Here is a 12,303-nt window from a genome sequence, read left to right as displayed (position 1 = left end):
TGGTGTTCTTAGAAAGGAAAGAGAAGAAGAAATTGAAGGGAATACTAATGGCTACAAGAATCACTTAGAAGCATTCAGAAGCATTGATGTAACGTGCATTTTTCAATATGCTGTGAGCTAATTTGCTAGGGATAAAAAAATCAAGTAAACCACTATATATGTGCTGGTTTTGGAGACTGGAGACAGTCGTTCAAGCAATTACTTAATGCTAGGAATGATGTGTATTCACATACTGCATTATCCAGAAAAGACCAAGTTACAGTCATCTTTGATCACACAAATTATACAATTTTTTAAAAGAAGGATCATTTTAAAAAGGTTAATCAAGGAACTCTAAAGTTTCAGTACACTACATTCACATTCTACATATTTTCCATTCAAACAATCACTCTAAAAAGAACTTAACAACTTTACAGTGATCTTTACTCAGCTTAAGGGTAGATTTCTGACTTGACTCAGACCCAGGAGAGACTGCAAAATCCTTCAAGTAGTCTATCAAGTAGCATCATAGAGTTTTTTGTTACCTTCCTTTTTGGTGTAAATACCAGAAGCCATCATATTAGTTTTATAATGTGAGCATCAGACTATAATTCTTGACTCCCAATAAAATATTCTACCTTCTATACCCCAAATACACTGTTTTGTCCATTGTTAAGCAATAATATTAAAAATATTAGGTGACATTTACAACAAGAAATTATTCATTCATATTTCCCAAATCCAAGTTCAACTTTCTGTTTTCTGCATTCCTATTTTTCACACATGATCACACAAAGACATTCTATAGGAAGGGGCACCTGGGTGGCTCAGTCGATTAAGTGTCTGACTTTGGCTCAGGTCATGATCTCACAGTTCGTGATTCTGAGCCCTGCGTCAGGCTCTGTGCTGACAGCTCAGAGCCTGGAGCCTGCTTCAGATTCTGTGTCTTCCTCTCTCTCTGCCCCTCCCCCTGCTCGTGCTCTGTCTCTCTCTCAAAAATAAGTGTTAAAATTTTTTTAAAAATAAAAGAAACTATGTAGGAAGAAAGGGGAATAAGATTAAGAACACATTACATTTGTAAAATTACGGATAATTTTACACATGCAAAGAAGGCATGCACCTGTGAGGTTTGGGGCTGTCGTGGTCACATGCAGAGTCAAAAAGAGTGACAAGTGCATCCTCAAGACTGATCACAGACACTGGTATGTTATTTTGTTAGCAGCCACTGCTACACCCTGTCTTCAGGGCTGAATTCATGTTAATTAATAAGTGTTAGAGAAAGTATATACCTAATAACTGCTACAAGTGTCTACGAAGACAAGTACCCTTGGCCTGGTTTGGAAACTATCTTTGGGTAGATCTACAAAGAGTGCACCTGGCACTAAGAGCTTGACATATGTATAATTATATCTAGGAAAAGCAGACATTAAACACTGTTCATACAAACCATCTTCTAACTTTTTTATTTACCAGCACATTTTAGACTTTAAGATAGATGATTCTCAATTACCCATTGTCTTCCTAGTCTTTCCAATGTATTTTTCTTAAATAGCATGTAACTTATCTCAGTATGGAATGTGATCCTGTTAATCCATATATTTATTAACTATTAATAAAACTTATTTTCTTTATGGTTTTTATATATGTGCCTTACAGTTCTAGTAGTTTCTTCCTGTTCCAAAGTACAAAAGTACATCACTTTTGTACCTCTCCTCCTTTGTTCATATCCTACTTTAGTGTTTGTCTACTGTGTTTGAGTTTTAGCGGCTTGCTGATTATCTGCAGCAAGTGAACCTTAGCTATGTCAAGATAGAAAAGGCAAGAGAGCAAGTAAGGGAGCAAACACAAACACTCATACTCCTTGTATTACCTGTCTAAATATCTCTTTAAATAAAATTAGATACTTTGAAAGATAAAATGGTATTATTATGGAGATAATTAGAATCCTGAACTGGCAAAGGTTGACATCTTGTCTTATCTTTAACACCGAGTTTTAGGACATTCAGATTTTGTCATGTAAAATGGTGTGTGGGATTATATTCACAGATACAGAAATATGTTCCGTTCTATCACACCCACGAGTCCCAGAACAGTACACTGAAAGCTGGCATGAATAGGAAACATTCTACAAATGAAAAGCATAGCTAATCTGCTGATATGTAATGAACTAATTTAGTCATCATGGTTTTTCTTCCATTTTAAACACCAGCACTGCACTAAAATGTTCTAATTTCCCTTTGAAAGAGGATTCTTAGATGTAACTATGTAGGTATGTCTTGTTAAATCAATACTTTTGTTTGTAAATATTTCTATATGTCATTGCTTATAAATTAAATGCACATTTTAAGAGATGTACATCATAATTTTAAAAGTGCTTTATAATTGTTGCAAATATGTTTTGGTAGTAGGTTAAAAAATAAAAAAATCATCCTGCTCTAAGTTTCCTAGTAACCAAACTTCTTGATAAAGTGAACTCGGAATTTTAGCATTAGAAAAAACATTAAATGGTAAAAATTTATTTCAAATTTGTCTCATGAAAAAAGAGAGAATTAAGCCATAACAGATATATAAACAGTTATTTAGCAGTTAGAGAAAACTTGTTGAAGGACCCTTCAAAATGTAACTTTGTAATGCAAAAAAAAAAAAAATCATACAAATGAATATGTTTCATAAATTCCAACTGCATCACCTTTTCTTCTTTTTTTTTTTTTCAGAGCAAGAAAGCATGCAAGCTGGGGAAAGAGGTAGAGGGGGAGAGAGAGACAGAAGAGAGAGAGAGAGAGAGAGAGAGAGAGAGAGAGAGAGAGAGAATTGTAAGCAGGCTCCATGCTCAGCCAGAGCCCTACTAGATTCTAGGACCCTGGGATCATGATCTGAGCTGAAATCAAGAGTCATATGCAACGCTTATGCAATTGAACCACCCAGGCACCCTTCACATTTTATTTTCTTGATTAAAATGTTTTCTTAATAAAAATCTAAGGCAATATTATGTAGAAAGGCCTAATCTCAACTAATCTCAATTTAAATCATTCTCATTTTTTGGTAAGATACCTGAATGATTGCTCATTAATTAAATTAGCAAATTTAGAGGATAATTCATTTATTTGAAATGAATTAAACATTTCTCCATCATCCAACACTAATTTAGTGGGTATTATACTAAAAAAGACCAGTAATTTAAAACAATATTTTAATATTCATTAAAAAGGATATAGTATCCAAATTTAGGATATTTTATATGAGTGAAATTAAGTCCATATTTCCTAAATAAAAGTATCCTTTAAAAAATAAAATACTTAATAGATGTTAAATTTATAGTATTAAACTGCCTAAGCCACCAAATTACAGTGGAAAGATAACATAATTATCAAAAAAAAAAAAAATAGACCAAAATTCAGGCCAAAAATGACATGAGAAATAGATGTATTTTGGATAAAGTCACCATGTTGGTTGGCTTCATTAACTGGATTTATAGGATTAAGCTTCTTTTTCCTATTTCCCTTTCCTTAGGGGTAAAGGACTCCAATAGTTCCAAGGGTATGGTTTTATTGGCAGAGGTCGGGAGCCAAGAAATCTGGTTCTACTTCTGTTTCTCTCACTAACAGCTATGTGCCTCTGAGCAAGAAAACAAACAGTGGGGCTCAGTTTCCTCTTTTGTAAAGTAAGACCCTATAGAGTCCTTACCATCTCCAAAGTGTTACAAACTCATGAAATAGTAAGGTTATAGCTGTGTGTGTGTGTGTGTGTGTGTGTGTGTGTGTGTTACAAAATGGAGCAATTATAGCGTGTATGTACATGTGTGTGGTATGCCCAATGTTCAATATGGTATTACCCTAAGGACATTGCTAATATTTAACAATCACTCAGAGTTTAAATAGGTATTTGATTTAATTACAATAGCTTTTATAATTGTCTTAAGAAATTAATCACACTTGAAGTGGGGAAGAAATTTTTTTCATGTCTTGAATTATACCGTCTCAGAATAACACCAGAGTAAATATCCAATGTGGTATCAGTGTTCGCAATATGTAGTCTGAGGTGCACCTGCATCCTACATGACTCTAAGACCGCTCATGGTAAGAGCTACAATGTTGAATACCTTAGATGCAGAATACTTACATAGTTACTACTCAAGAAGTCTAATTGTTTGCACTTTTAAATTATTTTAGTTACAGGATGTCTGGGTGGCTCAGTCAGTCAAGCATCAGACTCTTGATTTCAGCTCAGGTCATGATTTCATGGCTGAGGAGATCAAGCCCCACATCAGGCTCTGCACTGACAGCATGTAGCCTGCCTGGGATTCTTTCTCTCCTCTCTCTGGTCCAACCCCGCACATGTCTGTCTGTCTGTCTGTTTCTCAAAATAAATAAATAAACTTAAAAAAATAAATTATTTTAGTTACACCATTTATGTCACATTAATTCTTTAAATTTAGTTAAAATAGTTTAGGTTTGTGCCCATTGCTCACCTTTTTGGTGCAACAAGTGTCTTCCTAACACTTAGACCCTATCTCAGAAAAGCTCATTTCCTGCCTTTCTATTACCAATTAATTTGATAATGCAAACAGCCATCTATAAAATATTTTCTATAATTGAATTAAAACATATAGCATGTGTTTACTTCCTGGATAGCACAAAATTTAATTATCTTCATCAGAACACACACACACACACACACACACACACACACACACAGGCACATGCAAATTCTACAATTCCATTGTTCTTAACAAATTTGTTACCTTGGGCATGGTATCTCTTAAATATGTTCTCAAACTTACTGAACTTCATGTGGAGCAAAAATACCCTGGCACAACTGAAGAAACTACATCTTTAAGAAGCCAATAAATGAGTTCTTTCAACAATGTAATTATTCCATTGTTAAAATATTTAAGCAGATCATGTCAATGCTAATTTAAATTTCAATACTTCATCTCTGGTGACTGTTGCTTTCATGTGCATTAAAGTAAAATAATATTTTTGTATAGAGATTTTAAGTAATTTTTCAAGCAAGGAACAATGTAATGAAAATGAGTATATGCAGGAATTCCTGTGGGTCATTAAATTTATTTAATATTTTTTCCATGTGTCATTGAAAAACAAATGATAATGTTCTATTATGATCAACAACTTAAATAGCACATATGATACCTCTCCAGAGGTTTATATATCAAATATATCATAATAGTTTCGAAGTAGACATGACAGCTCTTGACTCAAACTTGCTTTATTGAAAGTCTCCTTAATGTACATTTATATGACAGATTCTGATAGCTTATTAAATGTTTCTGTCATTAATTAATTACCAGAAAGATAAGCAGTATCTCTGTGCCAATATTAAATTATGGTCACAAAACCAATATGGTGCATTATTGCCAAATATGTAAATAACTTTGAAAAGCTGGTTTGAGATATTAAATTTTCTTTATTCATTAAGAAATAATTCTAAGGGCATCTGGGTGGCTCAGTCACTTAAGTGTCTGACTCTTGGTTTCAGCTCAGGTCATGATCTCAAGGGTTGTTAGTTTGAGCCCTGTGTAGGGCTCTGTGCAGACAGTGTGGAGCCTGCTTGGGATTCTCTCTCTCCCTCTCTCCCTCTCTCTCTTTCTCTCTCTCTCTCCCCACTCTGTGCCCCTCCCCTCCACATGCTGTGTCTGTCTCTCTCAAAACAAATAAATAAAAAAAAAAGATATAATTCTATGATCTACAGATCTCAGTCATTTAACAAGTATTAATTTATACCTCTGAGGGAGAGGGCATGGTATGAAACAAAAAAATCATAGGAGCCAAATCTGGGTTTAAATCTTTATCACTTTCTAGCTATGTCACATGGACTTGTCATTTCTGTCACTGAACCCCAATTTTCTAATCTTTCACATGGTGAGAATAAGCTTCTGGCAAGACTATTTTGAAGTAAAGCATCTGAATCATGATAGGTGTTTAGTAACTGGTGGCTGCTATTATAATTATGATTATAGTTCATGCACTATGGTAAGGGAAGCAAGATGACAAGGGATGACTCCCGATCATGAAAGCTCATGGATTTCTGAGCATAATCACTGAATTCCAATATAGAAGACAGATATGTGTAACTATTTCAATAGCATACCTTAAAAATATACTACTATGCCATCACTATACACAGCATCCCCCCACCACCCACATGACTAGAAAAATTGGTTTGTATCACAAATTTTTATGTCCCACTCTTCGAAAGTATTCAAACCACTTTTCATGTACCATTTTGTCTTATTTGCTATGCACTAGAATTATAAACTAGCAATTATTACTACCTTTATTTTATAGCATTAAAAGAGGCTAATTTATATTACCAAAGATCACATGTTAATTCTGGAAGTAAGAAAAGTAGAAAACTATAGAAAAACTAAGGTTTTCTTACTCCTCTTTCACTACGTCAGGATAATTCACTAGAGTATTTTCTATAAAGCATTACTACTTATAATGATTCAAATTTGTTTGACCAAACATGGCTAAAAACTTCATAAAGGAAAAATATTATTGGTTTTAGGGTCATCATCTTCCAAACATTGTTGATTCATATATAGTGCCACTTGTAATTTTGAGTTTTCCTTGACAATTCGCAATTCAGTATTTCAACACATATGTAAAATTTACCATCTATGCATCGCCTCTCTGCTTTTGTGTTTCCTCAGAATACAATTTAATTGCTATACTACACGGTCAAATTGTTATTTTAATATTAAGATTCCATTTTTTTTAAACCTGAGGTATTAAAACCTCTCCACTGAACAGTGATATGACCCCTAGATTTAAGAGAGTCAGTGTGAAAAACAAAAACAAAAACACAAAACAACTTCAGGGTTTTCAGAAGATCCTAGGGTCATCTCCAAGTCATTTCCTTGGAAATATAAACTAGTTAGTGACCATTTGTCTTGGCACAAACTAAAAGATCTGTCCTATGTCACAGATTTGAATTAATGGTCTCCCCAGAGTCATATTACAAATTCACATGACTGATTAGACTCAGCCAAAAAAGAATATGGGTAACACTATAGAGCAGTCATTGTTACTGAAGAACAAAATGTTCCAAATAATGTCTTTTATTGATGGTGTGGTTGTTACAACTGTTATACTCAATGAATTACATATATTCTTTAAATGAAGAATTTTCTGAAAATTATGAAATAACTTATGTGAAATAAGAAAATGTAAGAAGAATCCAGAAATAACTTGGATGGTAATTCATCACTAGTTGGTTACTCTTTGTGTACTCTGTTAATTTGGATATACAATGAACTTATAATACCATGGAATGTGTGATCTATCCTTATGTTAAGACCATAGTCATCCGAAGATAAAATTATAGTATAAACAGGTGTAATTTCGATTCATCGATTATTAATTATTCAAGGTAAAATATAACATCTTCAAATTTTCAACTGTTCTAGAGTGGACATTTTAAGACATGATTACACAGACCAAGTTTGTCTATCAAGTATTACCACACACTAGGAACTGCAAATAAGAGAGCGCTAAGAAATACCCCTGGGAATTAACTCCATGTGGGTAAGATAATTATTTAATGACTTTCATAAGTGATAAAAATTCATAGTGATAGTCACTTGTATCTGCACATTTAAAAACAAATCCAAAGCAAACAAAAATACAGATACACAAAAACTTTAAGCTATGTTCTGTATTTTACAGAGGAAACAGAAACATTGAAAGCCTACAAAAGAAAGTGGAATAAGATTTCAATTAAGAAAATTTTAATGCTAGCCTAAAACAGTGCTAAAATTCTGAATAAAACATGGCTACTGCCACTGGACCAGGTTTATTTCTTTAAGAAGTTGTTTCTAATTCTGAAGCTGCATATGTGCAGGCACACGTGACAGAGAATGTAAGGGTTGCCATGGTAAGTACACATCTTTTCTTGGACAGTGAAGTATAAAAAAATGTCTAAAGAACTCTCACTTCATAATATGTCATGGAATTTGACTCTGCTTTCCCTACCACAGCATATTATGTGATGCAATGCAGTATAGTACAGAAATAGCCCACATTTTTAAAACTTCAGCCCATTAAGATGGCTAATAAAAAACAAGGAGTGAAAAATGAAATAAGAGAACTCCAGGTCAGATAACTCTATTTAAATGGCGAGACTAGAACACGTTCTACATCCATTAAATTTATAAATAATCACACCTTGGGACATTCCACAGGCCTGAGATACCTCCCGGGAGTCCAAATGCAAATATGGCTAAACCACCCCTTTCGATATACTTGAGTCCTAGGACTCTTATTTTTAAGGAAAAATAAAATCATTCGAACATCCCTGCTTCTTCATTCTTGCCCCGGTGCGATGAATGATTTTCAGGAAGCAGGGATTTGACCCTCCTCTACTGTCTTTTGCAAAAAGATCTCCTGGTGGTTCTCTTAGAGTAGGTGAAGTCAGCTCAAGACGCCTGGATGGAGGCGTGACACGGGCTGGGGAGGTGACGGAATCTGTTGCGACTAGCAGCAGCAGGTCCTGAGGCGCTGGAGAACTCACGTGTGCAGGGGCTGAAGAACTTTTCTGCCACGTCTCCCGGAAGGAATGCCTCACTTTTAAATAGGAGACTAGCTGGGGCGAGGGGTGGGGCGGGAAGTGGGAGGTAAAAAAGAAGTGGGCGGCAGGGGAGAAGATCCAAGCCCTCCACCGGTATCTACCTGTGCTTCTCCACCTCCTACTCTCGCCCCTGGTCAACTTTATTATTTTACCTTCTAATAGGAGGACTTAAGCAACCGGATGCTGAGCATCTCATAGGCTCAGCCTGGAACAAAGAAAATCGAGTTCCTAATACTGTATCTCTCCCGTCGGAGAGATCACGTGTCCTGCTTTCGCTGGAATGCACTCTTCTCGCCCACGCTATAAAAATCTCTATTGTGCTTAGAAATTTTGCCAAGGTTAAAATATGCTGTCATGCGAATTGCTTTTAATCTATCAAAAGAGCTACATTTCAGTGTATACAGGTACACATATTTACGTGCTGACCCAGTTACCACTGCAGGTAAATTCAGTGTGTTGAAAGTGTGATGGGAAAGTAATCGAAAAGCGCAGGTGGAGAACCTTTATGTCTCACTGACCCCTCCCCCATCATTTCTAATCCCCTTTGAAGGAGAACTTCGAAAGGAACGTGGGAGTCGCAGATGGTTGCATTCTGAAGCCGATTCCCGGGAGTTGTGAAAGTGACCCCTTCCCTTTTCTGCCTGGCGATGTGCCCTCTCGCCCAGCCCGTTCGCTTTGTGACTTGGTGGGGAGGAGACAGTGAGGGAGAGGGCGGAGGCGGGTCCTTTATTCAGCCCTGATGGCCAAGAAGTAGTATAATGAAGCAGTTTTGCAGCCATCTCCGTTATGAAGTCACACTATTTTAAAAGGCATTTTGTTCAACCCCTATCCCCTCACCCGCATTCTTGAGTCTGCAAACTGTGAGACTAGAGACCTTCGGGAACCAATCTAATTGTCCATGAGCTAGGATGCCATGATTACCGTAATGTTAATGTGCTTCCCTCCCTCTTTCAATGTAGGATCCGAAACTAGTCCTGCATCCTTAATGACTCTAAGAGGAGGAGGCAAGATGCTGAAGGGGGCCCAGCTCTGGGACTGGGAATCCTGCAGGTTCACCAGCTTCGCCTTGCAACACAAAGGAGATGTGTGGGTAGGAGTTGTCTAGCTTAAGGGGAGAGAGGCATCATTCTCCCTGACTCCCTGGAAAAGCTTTCACTCCATTGCTACCCACTTCTTTCTGTCCTCCAATCTGTCATACTCCTCTTCCCCTCCAGCCCCCCCCCCCCAACAAACCCCACCCTTTCCCTTCAATTCCAAAGGCATAAAGATTTTCTAATTGCATTTGCCAAACAACCGAACACCAAACAGTAATACTACACCTTCCAAGATAAAGGGACAAATGCGACCTTCCACAAGTGTGTGTGTGTGTGTGTGTGTGTGTGCGTGTGCGCGCGTGTGTGTGTGTGTGCGTGTGTGACACGATCAAACGGGCGCTTCATCCCTCAAACACCTCCAAGAAAAAGCTTACAGGAGATACCCAAGATAATAAAGAGGAGCTAAGACTAACCTCAGCTGCACCAATGGTCCCAGCACCAGCGTCCAACACTGGCTTTTTACCTTTCCTTTTCGCAGTATGTAACCCTTTAGGGTCTCCCGCCAGCCCAGGCCACTCGGTGCTCCCATGCACCCACACAGCCAGCACCCATTTCCAAATGCCCCGCAACCTACCACATCCCCGCCGCCTCCGCGGGCCACCTCTCGAGCAGCTCCCTGAGAGCGCTGAAGACTCGTGTCCTCCCCCCACACCCCTCCCCCCCCGCGGGGGCTTATGTCCCACACCTCGGGCGCTCACGGTCGCCGAGGCCAAAAACCGCGAGGCCCCCGCAGCCCCCACTGGCCACGAAACAAGAGTGTTCTACTCACATCGCCGGCGGGAGAAACTGCCCATGAGGTTCCAGAGAGAGTGAATCGTGCAGCTGCCAAGGCTTATTCCTTAAAGTGTTCGGGGGTCCGCAGTGGAGTGGGCACGAGGGTCCTCGGAGGAAGAGAGGAGGGTGGAGTAGGAGGAGGAAGACGAGGAGAAAGGGGATTCCAGCCAGGTGCCGCGTTAGACCATGATGCCGGTGCCCTTCAGGTGAACGGCTGGAGAGGTTCCGGCGGGAAGCGGCTGAGGGGAAGCCCAAAGCGTCGGCCAGGGAGGCAGGAGCGCATTCACTCCCTTGCCTCCGCCTGCCCTGCGCGCCGCGTTAGCGACCGCAGCAGCAGCAGCAGCAGCGGCGGCGGCGGCGGCAGCGGTGGCGGAGGCGCAGCTACCTCCCCACCCCCAGAAGGCTCCACAGACAATAAATCCCGGGCGGAGAAGAGGCGAGCAGAGAAGGCGAATCGTGCACCCAACTCTAACACACCCTGCCTGCCGCTGGGCAAGAATCCCCGAGGACCCGGCGCAGTGGCGGCTCTAAGGGGCCGAGCGCTCCCGCGTCTGCAGGCGACAGCGGCGGTCCGAGAGGGCGGTTGCAGGTCCCTCCGGCGAGAACCCGCTGCCCAGGGGCTGGGTGTCCGTGGTTTCAAGCCCGAGGTTCTCCTGGAGTGGGGTCCTCCTCCGTGCAGTGGCTCGGCGCACAGGTGCCAGGCTTGGCAGGCGAGGAGGCGCCGCTCGTGGCTCTTGGCTGTGTCTCCCGGCTCTCCCCGCCCCCTCTCTTTTTTCCCACCCCCTTTTCCGACGACACCAGCTGCAGCTGCCTCAAAGTGTGAAAAATGTCAAGGAGATTTTCCAGTGATAAGAGGGGGTGCCCACTTTCACAGCCCTCGGCCCCTTTTTGAGGATCCTCGCCTGCCTCTCTGACCTCTACACACGGGCTCCCCCAAATTGAGAAGAAAAATCCCAGTCCGGCGGAGAACTGAGATGCTCGCCTTCTCCGGGCTTGCTCACAAGCTGCTTTTAGAGAACGGGACAAAAGGCCGAGATCTCTGGGTTCCTCCCGTAGCTCGCGGTGGGCTAGGCAGGTGCTCAAGGAACCGTGCAGGGCAGCGCTCCGCCAACGGCTCCTCCTGCTGCCGGACTGGCCCGTGGCGCTCGAGTGGCGCGGCGCGGCGCGGCGCGGCGTCCTGCAGCGCGGGCGACTCCGAGGCTGTAGCGGCTCCGGGCCTCTGCGCCTCCCTGAGCGCCCCTGCACCCGCACCAGCTCAGTGACGCTGCGCTCGTGGCTCCGCAGGCTGCTGCTCCTGCTATCTCAGCAAAGAGGCGGCCAGGAGCGCCTCCTCGGGGTTTCCTCCCCCGCCCGCCTTTCCTGCTGCAGGTTGTTGGCTGCCAAGGAGAAAAGTCTCTGCTTGCGGGTCGGTCACTTCACATCAGTCAAGGCAGCGACCTTTGTGCCTGCTCTGACATTTCCTTCTCATTCTGTGGCCAGGGCTGCTACCCTGGGAGTGCGCAAAAAGAGAAGGGGTTTCCCAACTACCCTTCATGGTTTCACCGCCACTCCTCCTGCCATGAGCATACACTCTCACACACACTCCTAGCTCCTTCACATAAAGGCACACACAGACACTTTATTCTCACACACTTCTCTTTAAACTCTTATAAGCAGCAATATGTTAAGAAACATACTGATGAAGTTAGTACTATTTTTAGACTTCTATTTTATTCTTTAAACCCATCTGATGAATTCTCTTTGAAACTGGATTTGTTATCCTGGAATCATTCTTTTGTGCAATATAGGCTATAGGGTTTTTTTTGTTTCCTCCACATGGAAGAGAAAGAATCTCCATTTCCTAAGAATACAGTCAGGCTGCATGGCA

The 12,303-nt window shown here is 40.9% G+C and overlaps 1 protein-coding gene across 10 annotated transcripts in view; it reads right to left on the bottom strand.

Annotated features, from left to right (window-relative positions):
* The window catches only part of LRRC7 (leucine rich repeat containing 7), a 567,116-nt gene extending 555,933 nt beyond the window's left edge, over window positions 1-11,183 (bottom strand). For 8 of the 10 annotated variants that reach the window (XR_005788653.1, XM_040470602.1, XM_040470604.1 and 5 more), the window contains exon 1: window positions 10,432-11,182. Coding sequence is in view for 8 of the 10 variants with exons in the window: in XM_040470602.1 (XP_040326536.1) it covers window positions 10,432-10,433 (2 nt within the window). In the remaining 2 variants the exon portion in view is untranslated. Of the gene's footprint in view, window positions 1-10,431 lie in introns of all 10 variants that reach the window. The other 2 variants (XR_005788652.1, XM_040470611.1) reach the window with 2 other exon arrangements.
* Between the last annotated feature and the right edge of the window lie 1,120 nt (window positions 11,184-12,303).

Source organism: Herpailurus yagouaroundi, unplaced genomic scaffold, assembly GCF_014898765.1.
Source record: "Herpailurus yagouaroundi ecotype Mexico unplaced genomic scaffold, PumYag 77, whole genome shotgun sequence".
NCBI classification, from domain to species: Eukaryota; Metazoa; Chordata; class Mammalia; order Carnivora; family Felidae; genus Herpailurus; species Herpailurus yagouaroundi.
Note: the sequence above shows the minus strand (reverse complement) of the source record. Positions and strands in the feature narration are given on the sequence as shown.